General features: G+C 38.0%; 1 protein-coding gene across 5 annotated transcripts in view; it reads left to right on the forward strand.

Annotated features, from left to right (window-relative positions):
- Nucleotides 1-15,043, forward strand: part of LOC132394392 (arf-GAP with SH3 domain, ANK repeat and PH domain-containing protein 1-like) — a 426,165-nt gene that overhangs the window by 269,100 nt on the left and 142,022 nt on the right. For all 5 annotated transcript variants that reach the window (XM_059970475.1, XM_059970494.1, XM_059970464.1 and 2 more), the window contains one exon: nucleotides 8,510-8,597. In XM_059970475.1, coding sequence (XP_059826458.1) covers nucleotides 8,510-8,597 — 88 coding nt within the window. The remainder of the gene's footprint in view (nucleotides 1-8,509; nucleotides 8,598-15,043) is intronic.

Genomic DNA, 15,043 nt, shown 5'->3' on the forward strand with positions numbered 1-15,043 from the left:
GTCGAATATAGCTGTGCTAACGCTAGCTTAGCATTAGCTTGCAGGGGGATGTATACAGCCATGATCATAACAATGGAAAACTCCCGAGGCAGATAAAACAGCCTACATTGGAGCAGTAAATACTCCAGGTCAGGAGAACAATAGCTCTGTACTGCAGTGTGGTTAGTGCACCAGTCATTGTTGATATAGATACAGAACCTGCCACCCCTGCTCTTACCTTTGTTCAGTCTGCACGGTGTAGTGTCCGGTTAATTAGTTCCACAACCCTGTCAGGAACCAGCGCGCTGAGCCACGTCTCCATATAGCAGTCCTTCAGGGATCTCTGTGTGTTAATCCACAGCCTTACTTTGCCCATTTTATTAGCGAGAGACCGGACATTTGCGAGGAAAATACTTGGCAAAGAAGGTCTGTGTGGAGCACTTCGTAGCCTGGCCCACACTCCTGTGAGATATCCTCGCTTTTGCTTCCTCTCGTTGCGCCGCCTTCGTCTCCTTGCAGGTGGTGTGGTGATCCATGGAGCTCCCAGTGTTATGGCTAGCTCTTTCGGGATGCTATCAAAGTCAGTGAAGTTGCTGAAAGCTTGTTGTTCACAGCTTTGTCCGATGTTAATTAGTTCCTACTGGCTGTAGGAATGACTTGTACAGGCGACTAAGCTTAATGTTAAAATAATAACAATGTAAAAGTAGCATAGGTAACATTGATTTAGGGAGTGCAGATCCGCTGCGTGTGGACGCGCCACCATTTTCCAATTGTTTTGCGACAGTGACAGATACAGTATAAAATATATGATCTTCCATTTGACTGGTATTTTCATATTTGGGTAAGTGCATGGAAGTCCAAGACAAGCTGAAGTTTAGGCATAAGAATGTGCTAGAAACTGGTATTTCTGTGTAGGTAGCTCTGAAAGTTTTACTACCGTAAATTCCGGACTATAAGCCGCTACTTTTTTCCCACGCTTTGAACACTGCGGCAATACTGCAGCCTATACTACGGTGCGGCTAATGCATGTTTTTTTTTCATGCCGCCAAAAACATTTTGCCTCGTAACAGTAGACCAATAAAATTAATGAGTAGTTCACAGAGGTCCAATGAAATTGTACGATAAATCAAGCGCACTTTCACAATTAAATTATTGTAAATCAGTCATTTGTACTCACCCTCATCAACATGGAAAACACTCGAATTTAAAGCATATGATGCAGCTTTTGTTAAAGGCGATCAATCTGGCGGTTGAAGAAGGAAATCGAGCTGCTGCACATAATCTTGGCATAAATAAATCGATGTTGAGACGGTGGAGACGCCAGCGTGAAGAACTGAGTCAATGCAAAAAGACGACACAAGCTTTCAGAGGTAATCATAACAGATGGCCCGAACTTGAAAACTTTCTTGAAGACTGGGTTAACACACAGAGAGCAGGCGGCCGCGGTGTTTCCACCGTGCAGATCAGACTGAAGGCTAAAGCAATCGCCACCAAAATGAAAATCGAAGATTTTAGAGGTGAGCCATCGTGGTGGTTTAGATTTATGAGACGAAAAGGCCTGTCCGTCAGGGTACGCACAACTCTGTGTCAGCAGCTCCCTCCCGACCACGAGGAACAACTTGCTAACTTCCGCACATTCACTCAAACAAAGATAGCGGAGAATTCCATCGGGCCAGATGATATCATAAATATGGATGAAGTACCTTTGACTTTTGACCTGCCTCTCACTCGGAATGTTAATAAAAAAGGTGACTCGTCCATCACACTGAAAACAAGTGGCCATGAGAGAACGCATTTTACTTGTGTTCTGAGCTGCACAGCATCCGGACTAAAGCTTCCACTGATGGTGATTTTTTAAGCGGCTGACAATGAAAGTTCAGTGAAAGCTGCCATCAAGAGTACAAACTCAATTCCAGCTGTGATTCCTGGGGGCACCACAAAGTATTTGCAGCCACTGGACATCAGTGTGAACCGGGCATTTAAAGTGGCGCTGCGCGTTGAGTGGGAGGCTTGGATGACGAGCGGTGAGAAATCCTTTACCAAAACAGGATGCATGCGAAGAGCATCTTTAACTCAAGTCAGCCAGTGGATCCTAAATGCGTGGAGCGGTGTCACAACTTCCACCTTCACCAGCGGGTTTCGAAAGGCTGGACTGCTGCGTGATGAAGAGGACCGCGTGCGCTCAAGTGAGAGCGACAACGAAGAGACTGGAGTGAGTGACGAGATCCTGAGGTTTTATTCAATTCGGACACTGAAGGACTTTGATGGTTTTAGTGCGCAGGAGGAAGATGAAGAAGGCGATCAATAACTTTTCCTGGTAGGCTGTAGTATATATATTTTTTTTTACCAGTCGTTAGGAGATATTGGAATGTTGTTCGTGCACTGTTCAGTAAAAAAGTATACGCAACGTAATTTGTGTGTTACCGATACATATGTATATTTAAAAGTAGCTGTGTTACAGGCACTGTTCGAAAAAAAGCATTTGCAATATATATTTGTTTACGTTACCATACGGATTTAATTAAAAGTTAAAAAATCCTCACGTGTAATATCTTTCTGTGTATATATCTCGTATTTACAACGTGGGACACCTGCGGCTTAAAATCCGGTGCAGCTTGTACAAGTACAAAACTGATTTTCTTTCTAAAATTAGAGCATGCGGCTTTTAATCAGGTGCGCTCTGTAGTCCGGAATCTACGGTAATGTGTTCAGACGAGTTAACAGAAGCAGCTGTTCTCATGATTCGTTAGCTCCACGTAGGATTGATCCCAGCAGTTGAGTCTGTTGCTGACTTCGTGGGTGACTAAATATTTGTTTGTATGACATAAGTTTATAAATGACGACAGGGAAGTGCTGCTGTTAGCTAATCTGAATACATTATTGCAGTGTTCAAAGAGTACTAGTGTGCTTTTGTCTCAGTCTGGAATTCTAATCAGTCACAGATAAGTACCTACACCAGTACTTGGAAAGGCAGACTCGTACTGTGCACTGATGCACTGGGACCTTGGTGTGAACTCCTGCCTGATGAAGGGTCTCAACCCAAAACATTGACTGCTTATTTCCCTTCTGGCTGTATACTCAATTTTTGCTGTTTATAATCTTGTGCACAATTTATTGTTACGAGAAAAAGTTTTTATATTGCAAATAGTGAAATGCGACATATTTTTAAGCTATCAACAAAGATATGTTTTGAAAGTTTGCGAGTTTTGGCTATAGCACCTTAGAAAAGAAACAACACCTGGGGGCAAAGATACAATGCAAATTCACCAGGATATTGCAGAGCCTGAAGCATTACGCGATTTATGTTGCATAAACTTGATTTTGTTTCCCTCATGTTCTGTAAGAAGCGGGCTGCAAGTATATCGTACTTTGTTTAGCCATCTTTGATAAAATTTGATCACTGTAATGATGGACTTTGTGAATGATCAAGAATTTGAAGGCACAAGTATCTACTGAGGGTTCTAGGCCTGGTTAATATTATAATGATAGGTCAGTTCAAGATCATATAAACTACTCGGCCCCTCATGTTTGCCCCACCATTCAATATGATCTTGGTTGATCTAAGCTTGCCTCAGCTCTTCAATGTCATCGTTTCAGGTTGAGACCCTTCGTCAGGACTAACCAAAAGGAAAGATGGTAAGAGATTAGTAATCTCTTACTATCTTTCGGTTAGTCCTGACGAAGGGTCTTGGCCCGAAACGTCAACATCGCTTCTTCCTATAGATGCTGCCTGGCCTGCTGTGTTCCACCAGCATTTTGTGTGTGTTGTTTGAATGTCCAGCATCTGCAGATTTCCTCGTGTTTGCTCTCAGCTTTTCAGTGCTAGTTTTCCATAACTCAAGGTATTAATCTTTCAAATATTTAATATAAATTGTTCTAAACTGGCCTCTGCTACCTATAGAGTAGTGGTCACCAGCCTTTTTAAGTCCAAGATCCCCTATCTTGGCCTTAGTGAAAGACAAGATCAACCCCAGATCGATTAGTTACATGCATGTGCACCGGGGCAGAAAAGACCGGAAGTAAAACCCCGCGACCCGGAAGCAGGAGTAATGTATAAACACCAGGGGTACCCGCCCTTTTTTGCACCGCGGACCAGTTTAATATTCACAATATTCTTGCGGACAGGCTGACGATGGTGGGGGGGGGGGGGGGGTTGTTAAACACGACCGCAATACAGTGATACTTGAAGAAGGTTCCTTATACCAGTCTATTCCGCGATTTAGTTTTCGCGGCTCTCGGCACTTAGCTTCTGTCCCGCTTGCTCACATTTTTTCCGCTCACAAAACTCAACGGGTTTGTCTTTAAGTGCAGGATGCTTGGACTCAGGGTTCCGAGGCAGTTTTGAGGGCTTCATTGCCTCATTAGATAACCTCCCACCCGCCCACCGCCTGCCGGCTTGGCCAGGTGCAGTGAGAGGACAAGGTCAGGGTCGGAGGTACCCGTGGCAGGGCCGTGGCGGTCGCGGTCTGGAGAGAGTGACCAACCAACCGAGCGAGGAGTGCGACAGGGCGCGTGCCCGCCCCCCCCTTGTAGGATCTATCGGCTGACAAAAGATTGCTTCAGTAGATCACAGCGTTAAGAAACTCTGAGCCCGAATTAGGTTGTCTGTGAATATTTTAGCACCGGGTTCCCACGAACATTCGGTGTGCTAAACAGGTTTAGAGGCGGCGCCCATCTGTCCACACTCCAGGCCAGTAGCAAATGGCATTTCTCACTGGCCACGTGAGGCGCCAGTTACCCGAAGCCAAACAGTGATCCCTGGCGCAAGGGTATCACTGCGTTTAGGCAACTGATGACCTCGCATGGGTTCAAGTTCAACAGTGGTCTTGACAGGGAATGAGGAAAAGGTGCAGTTGACTCATATCATTTCCTCACTGAAGTACACTGTGTAGTACGGGGGAGCTGCACGCATGCGTACTGGGCAGAAAGAACGGAACTAAAACCCCGCAACCCGGAAACAATCTCTCGACAGTATTTGTGTATTTATTTTTCTTTTTTTTCGGGATCTACTGGGAGAGTCTCAAAGATCTACCAGTCGATTGCGATCAACAAGTTGGCGACCACTACCTTAGAGACAGAATTTTAGAGATTCATTACTCTCTGAGAAAAACTTCTATGCACCTTAGTTTTACATGTCTGACCCTTGTAGTGATGTCCCCTTGTTTGTGAGTCTCCCACTATTGAATACATTTCAACATCTACCCTGTTAAATGCTATCAGAAGCTTGCATGTTTGAATAAGGTCACCCTCATTCTTCTGAACTTCAGGGAATGCAAATCCAAACTATCTAGACTTTCTTGACAGGATAATGCTTCCAGGAATTAGTTTAGCGAATTTCCTTTGGACTTGCCTCCGATTCTATTGGATCTTTTTCTAGGTATGAGGACCAAAACTGCACAGTATTCCAGGTGTGGCTTCACCAATGCCTTGAACAACTGTAACAAAACCTCCTGTGATTAAGCTCCAACTTAAATCGTAGAACATTATATCACCAGACATCACACCCTGCAAAAACTTATTTCAAGGAGGTAGCACCATCAATTTGCAGGAGACTCCCGGGAGAGGTGGGATGTCTGCAGTAGAGTGGCTCCTTAGCAGCTAGCCAGCTAGTTTAAATAATGTTAGCTATGCTAATAAACGAATGAATGACACCTGTTAAACTCACCTCTCCCTCTCCCACTCCCCCGCTCTCAATCTCGCTCTCCCAAAAATCGATTTCTGGAATATCGTATATCATTTGCGGGTGTCAGGGAGCTGCTATCAACTTGCGGGAGACTCCCAGAACTTCCGGGAGAGGCGGGACGTCTGCATCATTGTACAGGCCTTTCAGCCCATGACATTGTGCCAACCTTTTAACCTACTCTAAGATCATTCTAACCCTTCCCTCCTACATAGGCTACTACATTTCTCTCATCCAAGAGTTTCTTAAATGTCCACAATGCACCTGCCTGAAGCAACATCCCTGGCACCCACTAATGTGTGTAGAAAAAAAAACAACTTGCCTCCGATATGCCCCCTGTACTTTCCTCTAATCATCTTAAAATGATGCTATCTCATAGTAGCCATTTCTGCCCTAGGAAATATCCTTTGGCCATCCACTGGATCTAACGTGCTGTACACCTCCATCAAGTTATTTCTCATCCCCCATCACCCTAGCTGGTTCATCCCATCCACATCGGCTCTGCAAATCTACACCTCTCTAAAGCTGCCATATCCTTATAATGGGGCAAACAGATTGAAAAACTGTGGTCTAACCAGGGTTTTATGGAGGTGTAAAATCACCACGTTTCTTGAACTCAATTTCTCCTCGCCCCCTCCCCCCCCCAACTAATGAATGCCAACACACTGATTCTTAATAACCCTATCAACTTGTGTGGCAACTTTGAGGGAAATGTGGATGTGGAACCAAAGTCCACGCTGTTCCTCCATACTGCTAAGAATCCTGCCATTAACGCTGTTTACATTTAACATCTTTGCAATAAAGAGCAACATGCCATTTTTCTTTTTAACTACTTGTTGGACCTGCCTGCTGCCCTTATGTGATTTTTACATTATTTTGGAATTTGAAAAGGCTAATAGATCTAAAAACTCTTTCCCAATCTAGCCACTGCATAGGAGCAGCTGACGTTTTCAGTAGATGGCTAACACTTGAAACAGCAATTGACATGAATTTGCTATTCCCGTCTAGCCTAGCCATTTCCTCTTTTAAGATTAAGCTCAAGCCATTAAGCCATGAAAACTTATTTTTACAGCAGTAGAAGTGAAATTGGGCAAGACAAATTGTGAAGATTTGAGTTCTTGCAGGTATCACCTTGCGGCACAGTAGCACGGCGGCTCGTGTAATGCTTTAAAGCACCAGCAATCTGGGTTTCTTCCCAGCACTGTCTGTAAGGGGTTTGTTACATTTCTCTTTTGACCATGTGAGTTTCCTCCTGGTGCACCAGTTTCCTCCCACATTCAAAAGACGTAATGTTAGGGTTAGTAAGTGTGGGCCCCACAAGCCCAGCAACACTTGCGGGCTGCATCCAGCACATCCTCAAACTGTTGTCAATGGCGCATTTCACTGTGCCTAATATACATGCACCAAGTAATTAAAACTAAGATAACCTATTTTCCACATAGTTAACATAATTTTCACAGAAAGTTTTACATAAGCCTGTTGGAGCACAATAGGAATATTTATATTTCTTAATAGAAATATTTCTGATGGTTACATTTGAAGTGCATCAGTGCAGAAAGATTTTGTGATAAATGCTTGTTTAGCACATTTGCTGCTGGGTTCTGCACATTAGCACCTTTGGAGAAGATATCTGATTGAAACATATAAGATTATTAAAGGATTGGACATGCTAGAAGCAGGAAACATGTTCCCGATGTTGGGGGAGTCCAGAACCAGAGGCCACAGTTTAAGAATAAGGGGTAGGCCATTTAGAACTGAGTTGAGGAAAATCTTTTTCACCCAGAGAGTTGTGGATCTATGGAATTCTCTGCCTCAGAAGGCAGTGGAGGCCAATTCTCTGGATGCTTTCAAAAAAGAGTTAGATAGAGCTCTTAAAGATAGTGGAGTCAAGGAATATGGGGAGAAGGCAGGAACGGGTACTGATTGTGGATGATCAGCCATGATCACATTGAATGGCGGTGCTGGCTCGAAGGGCCAAATGGCCTACTCCTGCACCTATTGTCTGTTATCTGTGAAAAAGAGATCTGTTTTAAAGATGCATACAAATATTTCCTGTCCAAAATTTTCTACAAGTTTCATTCCTTTTTCATATTTTTGTAACATATAATAATTATTTATACATATTAGTAAACTTTTTCTTATAAGTTTAAAATTCTATTTGCAAGCTTAGACAACCAAGTTTGTTACTAAAGATCTTGTGAACTACTTAGTCGAAATTCTAGTTTTATCAGAAATTTATTATGTGTGTCGATCCAAATAATGCACGCCCAGAAAATTCCTGTTGACACAAAGTGCGCTGCAGATGCTGTGGCCAAATCAAGACGTATAAAAAAGCTGGATGAACTCAGCAGGTCAGGCAGCATCCGTTGAAAGGAGCAATCACCTCTCCTGCTTATGCCCTCCCTGCTTCCCCTCCCCTGCCCCTTGATCTTTCCCCTGATTGGTTTTCCACCTTTCCCCCCACCTTCTTTATAGGGCCCTTGCCCCCTCCTCCTTCAGTCCTGATGAAGGGTCTGGACCTGAAACGTTGACTGCTCCTTTCAATGGATGCTGCCCAACCTGCTGAGTTCATCCAGCTTGTTTGTATGTCTTGAAATTCCTGTTGAAATGTCTGGAGTTGTGAATTGTTTAAAAAAAAACTTAAATGAAGTAAAAAATTAGAGCTAAAAACAAGCAGGAAATTAAACTTCTATAAAAATGTAACAAAACCTACTTCATTTCAGTTTGCAAACTTCTTCATTCAAATTGGCTTATGAATCCTACACGTCTAACCACATTGCTTGCAGAAATGTTCTTATCACCTGAACCGTTATAATAGCTTATGTTTTCTAATATATTTTGTATCTTTAGACCAACAGGCAGCCAGCGAGACTAAATTTACTGACATGCCAGGTGAAGCCCACTGCAGATGAGAAAAAATGTTTTGACTTAATATCACGTATGTTTCTTTGTTATTTATTGGCTTGGATGCTACAGTTATGAAATAATTTGATGTCTTGCAATTTCTAATTGGTTTAAACTTTCTATACAGATTTGCAGAGAGTATTTTAATGAAATTTATATTTATCCTATTTATAAGTAAATATTTTGGTGTTTTGATGATCATCATTCCTTGTAGACCTTGCTTAGTTGTTCAAAAAGAAATGAGATTTACCATCAGATCCTATTAGCAAAATAACGTCAGCATCCTCTCCCAAACCACTATCTCCAGTACTGAAACTTTAATTGTGATCAACCAGATCTAGTAAACATGTCCACACCATATTACAGAAGCAAGAACACTACCTGGAGATCCATTGCAACAAGAGAGTTCCAAGAGGACAGGGAAAATGTTTCAAGGACATTCTCAAAGTTCTCTTGAGAGAAGTATCATCACGACTGAAAAGAATCACCCAAAAGAATCCCTGGCCTGCACTACTCAAATAGGACAGTGAGCATTCAGGAAGACACTGAGTGTCTTGTGGCTCAGAAATAAGAGCATGTAAAGCAAAGTACAAATAATATTCTAAACCACTCTCTCTATTGAATTCTATTTGCCTTGACATTCACCGAATCTGTGCATCCCCTGTTTTAGCATATCATCACCTACACAGAATTCAGATATTGAATGGAAGCAGGAAGCCTTGATTCTGAGAGACTCCATGAATCAGTTTTAACATCACTGGCGTATGTCATGAGTTTTGTTGTTTAGCAGCAGCAGTACAGTACAATACATTAAAAAAAACTTGTTACAGTAAGTAATACATAAAAAAGTAGCGCAAAAAATGAGCCAAAAGTGAGGTAGTGTTCATTGGTGCATGTTCCGTTTAGAAATCTGATGGTAGAGGGAAAGAAGCTGTGTGTCTTCAGGCTCCTGTATTACCACCTTAATGGTAACAACGAGAAGAGGGTATTTCCTAAATGATGAAGGTCCTTAATAAAGAATGCCGCCCATTGAAGATGTCCTCGATGATGGTGAGGCTAGTGCCCGTGATGAAGTTGTTGGTGCTTACAACCCTGTGCAACTTTTTCTGATCTTGTTCTTTGGTGCCTCTGTACCATGTACCAAACAGTGAAGCGATCAGTCAGAACATTCTCCGTGGTACATCTGGTGACGTACCAAATCTCCTCAAAGTCCTGATGAAATATAGGTGCTACAGTGCCCTTTTGTAACTAACTTCACAACTATGGTGGGATCAGGATACATAAAACTACTAAAGTACTGTGGTACCCTAGCTATGTATATGTGCCTAAAACCTTTGCACGGTACTTTAGTAATTTTATGTATTGCACTGTACTTCTTTTTTTTTTTTTGTTTTTATTGATTTTCACATATACACAAAAAAAAATAACATAATAATAAGTAAATTATAAATACAATAGACTTGAAATCACATTGATAATAAGATAATAATATCCTACTAAACATCAACAAAAGAAAGTACCTTAATCAAGTCCACATGATTATATGAAAAAAAAACAAATAGCCATTAAAAAAGAAAAAAAAATATTAAAAAATATGTGAGAAAAAATATATATTAAAAAAAAATAAAACACTAAACTAAACTAACATAGGCAATAACAACAGTTTACAAGTATAAGATAGTGTCAAAGAACTCCGGAACTCCATACCTGAACATGAATAAGCAGAAAGGTCCGGAAAAGGCCAAATTAATTCATATGAAAATGTCGAATAAACGGTCTCCAAGTTTCTTCAAATTTAATTGATGAGTCAAAAATAGTGCTTCTAATTTTTTCCAAACTCAGATAAGAAATAGTTTGAGAAAGCCACTGAAATGTAGTAGGAGGATTTACTTCTTTCCAATTTTGTAGTATAGACCTTCTGGCCATTAATGTTACAAAAGCAATCATTCGTCTGATTGAGGGGGAAAACTGATTGCCATCTTCATTTGGTATGCCAAAAATTGCAGTAATAAAATGAGGTTGTAAATCTATATTCCAAATTGAGGAAATAGTAGTAAATATATCCTTCCAATAATTATGTAAAGTGGGACATGACCAAAACATATGGGTCAATGAGGCCACTGCTAAATGACATCTGTCACATAGAGGGTTAATATGAGAATAGAATCGAGCAAGTTTATCTTTAGACATATGAGCTCTATGTACAATTTTAAATTGTATTAAAGCATGTTTAGCACATATAGAAGAAGAATTAACCATTTGCAAAATTTTTTCCCATTTATCTGTTGATATGTTGTATTGAAGTTCTTTTTCCCATTCTTGTTTAATTCTAACTGATATTTCTGGTTGTATCTTCATAATCATATTATAAATAAAAGCTACTAATCCCTTCTGACAAGGATTTAAGGTAAAGATCAAATCTGTAGTGTCCATCAAAGTTGAATTAGGAAAAGATGGTAAAACTTTATGTAAAAAATTTCTAATTTGTAAATATCTGAAAAAATTAGATTTAGGTAATTCAAATTTATTAGAAAGTTGATCAAATGACATCAAAGTATCTTCAAAAAAGAGATCACGAAAACATTTTATACCTTTCCTTTTCCATATGTTAAAAGCTTGATCTGTCCAGGAAGGTTTAAAAAAGAAATTAAATAAGATAGGGCTATCAAGAACAAAGTTTTTCAAAATAAAGAACTTACGAAATTGAAACCAAATTCGTAATGTATGTTTAATAACAGGATTAAATATTTGTTTATTAAATTTAACTAAATCCGCAGGAAGACAAGAACCAAGAACAGAGAATAGAGAATATCCCTTTACCTCATTACATTCCAAATTTACCCACTGTGGGCACAGTGGTGAATCCAAATCCAATTTCCAATACAATAAATTACGAATATTATTTGCCCAATAATAAAATCTAAAATTAGGTAAAGCTAAACCACCATCTTTTTTTGATTTTTGTAATTGCTTTTTACTTAACCTAGGGTTTTTATTTTGCCACACAAATGAAGAAATTTTTGAATCAATGCTATCAAAAAAAGATTTAGGAATAAAAACTGGTAGGGCTTGAAATAAATATAAAAATTTCGGTAAAATCATCATTTTGACAGCATTAATCCGACCAATTAATGATAAAAACAAGGGAGACCATCTTGTAGTAAGTTGATGAATTTGATGAAGCATAGGTAAAAAATTCATTCTAAATAAATCTTTATATTTCTTGGTAATTTTTATACCTAGATAAGTGAAGTTATCAGTAACAACTTTAAATGGTGTCCTATCAGTCAATAAAGTTTGTGCATTTAAAGGAAATAATTCACTCTTATCTAAATTTAGTTTATAACCAGAAAAAGTACCAAATTGAACCAACAAGGATAAAATAGCAGGAATAGACCTATCAGGGTCAGAAATATATAACAGCAAATCATCAGCATAAAGAGATAATTTATATAACTTCTCATTACGGGTAATACCAAAAATATTAGGAGATTCACGAATAGCAATAGCTAAAGGTTCTAATGCAATATTAAATAATAAAGGACTTAAGGGACAACCCTGTCTCGTACCACGAGATAATTGAAAAAAAGAGGATCTGTGGTTATTCGTAAAAACAGAAGCAACAGGTTTATGATATATTAATTTAATCCATGATATAAAATTAGGACTAAAATTAAAATTTCTCAATGTATTAAATAAATATATCCATTCAACTCTATCAAAAGCTTTTTCAGCATCTAATGAAATAACACATTCTGGAATTGTGGGTGGTGAAGTATGAATTATATTAATCAATTTTCTAACATTAAAAAAGGAATACCGATTCCTCATAAAACCAGTTTGATCTTCTGAAATAATCTGAGACAGTACTTTTTCTAATCTAATAGCTAAAATTTTTGTAAGAATCTTAGAATCTACATTTAATAATGATATAGGGCGATAAGATGTACATAAAGTAGGATCTTTATCTTTTTTAAGAATTAGAGAAATATTAGCTTCATAAAAAGATTGAGGTAATCTCTTCTTAGCAAACGCATCATTAAAAATTTCACATAACCAAGGAGAAAGCAAAGAAGAAAAAGTTTTAAAAAATTCTACTATATAACCATCAGGACCAGGAGCTTTCCCTGAGTTCATTGATGAAATAGCCTCTCCTATTTCCACTATAGAAATAGGAGCATCTAACAGACTATGATCTTCATCAGTCAGTTTAGGAATATTCAAATTGTTAAAAAAATTATCTATCATGGACTGGTCACCATCAAATTCTGAATGATATAAAGATTTATAAAAATCTTGAAAGGTATTATTAATTTCTTTATGATCAGTAGTTAAATTACCGTCTGATTTGCGAATTTTAATAATTTGTCGCTTAGTCGAGATAGCCTTTAATTGATTAGCTAACAGTTTACCAGTACGGTCACTATGAATATAAAATTGAGCCCTGGTCCTAATTAATTGATTTTCAATTGAAGAAGATAATAGTAAACTATGTTCCATTTGAAGCTCAACTCTCTTCTTATAAAGTTCTTTGGTAGGAGTCACGGAATAAATCTTATCAATTTCCTTAATTTTATCCACCAATAAAGCAATATCTAAATATCTTTGTTTTCTTTTACCAACAGAATATGAGATAATTTGACCACGAATAAAAGCCTTAAAAGAGTCCCAAAGTATTCCTCAGTCGATTCCTTCAGTACAGTTTGTAGAAAAGAACAAGTCAATTTGCTGTTTTATATAAGTAATAAATTCTGGGTCTTGAAGCAAAGTAGCGTTAAGTCTCCAAGATCTGGTGTTATTGGAATAGTCCGAAATCTTAATAGATAACTTCAAAGGTGCATGATCCGAAATAGTAATAGAATCATATTTACAATCAATAACATCCGTTAATAACCGATGATCAATAAGAAAATAGTCAATTCTAGAGTAGCTATGATATACATGTGAAAAAAAAGAAAATTCTTTATCTTTAGGGTTCAAAAACCGCCATATTTCTGTAATTCCCGAGTCAACCAAAAATGAATTAATAAGTAGGGCTGATCTATTCGGAAGAGTGCGAATAGGTTTAGATCTATCCATCGAAGGATTCAAACAACAATTAAAATCTCCACCCATTATCAACATATATTCATTTAGATTAGGAAGAGAGGTAAATAAACGTCTAAAAAATTCAGGGCAATCAAAGTTTGGAGCATAAATATTAACTAGAACAACTTTCCGATGGAAAAGTAAACCAGTTATCAACAAAAATCTACCCTGTGGGTCAGAGATAATTTCATGATGTGTAAACGATATTGAGGGATCTATAAAAATAGACACACCCCTAATTTTGGTGGTACAATTCGAATGAAATTGTTGACCCTTCCAGAACCTAAAAAAACGTTGATTATCCTCCCTCCTGATATGGGTCTCCTGTGCAAAGATAATATTAGCATTCAGTCTATGGAATACTTTAAATATTTTTTTGCGTTTAATCGGATGATTTAAACCATTAGTATTCCAGGAGATAAAGTTAACAGATCTATCCATCATACCAATATTAATTGTGTATATCATAAAAGGTTAAAAAGACACATAACCCACAATTCAGGAAGGAGGAAAATTGATTCAGGAGCAGCCGGAGAACATGACACCTCAACAATATTAGTAATTTAAAGTCGGCCCATAAACTAAAAGCAAAAAAATAAAAAGCAAAAGCGTGAAAAAAGATCCCTACCCCCTCCCCCCACCCTTCGAAAAAAAGCCAAGCGGCAGGCGCATAATCTAATACTAATATTACCCCCATTTCAAGATGGCAGCTCTATAAAAAAAAAGATTAGAAGAAAACTATATATCACCCAAATTAAAATATAGAGTTGCAAAAAAAAAATATATATATCAATCAAAATAATAAAGAAAAACTAATATAATACAACAATCATTAATAAAAAAAAAGGTATAAACGTCAAAATTTAAAAGTGTAGTATACCTTTAAAAAAAAATCCCATATTCAAATACAAGATGACGTTTCAAGAGCAAAGACTTATGGGAAGAAGAAACGCCATTTTGAAAAAACCATATTACTAAATACAAATGTGAGTTCAGCAATCTGTTAAAAGACAAAATAACATTTAAAAAGAAAGGGATATAGTACAGTACAGCATATATATAAAAAAAACTAAAAGTCCAAAACATTCGTCCCATATCTGAGTACAGGCAAACAGATAAATGCTTGTAAAAAACAGAATCTTACGGGAAAAATAAACAACTTAAAAAAAAGATAAATCATTAATGCAAAATATAAACGTATATAACCAAAACAGAAAGAAAAAAAAGAATATTATCAAAATTAAAAAAAAAACATCTATAAACAATGAAGCTAGTAAAAAAAAAACCGAACCCATAGATCAAAAAATAAAAAGTTATAACCCAACTTCATAGGTTAAAACTTAAAATAGAAAAATATCCTCTCTCCGAAAAATCTTCCACATAACACATAGT

Source organism: Hypanus sabinus, chromosome 1, assembly GCF_030144855.1.
Source record: "Hypanus sabinus isolate sHypSab1 chromosome 1, sHypSab1.hap1, whole genome shotgun sequence".
Taxonomy (NCBI): Eukaryota; Metazoa; Chordata; class Chondrichthyes; order Myliobatiformes; family Dasyatidae; genus Hypanus; species Hypanus sabinus.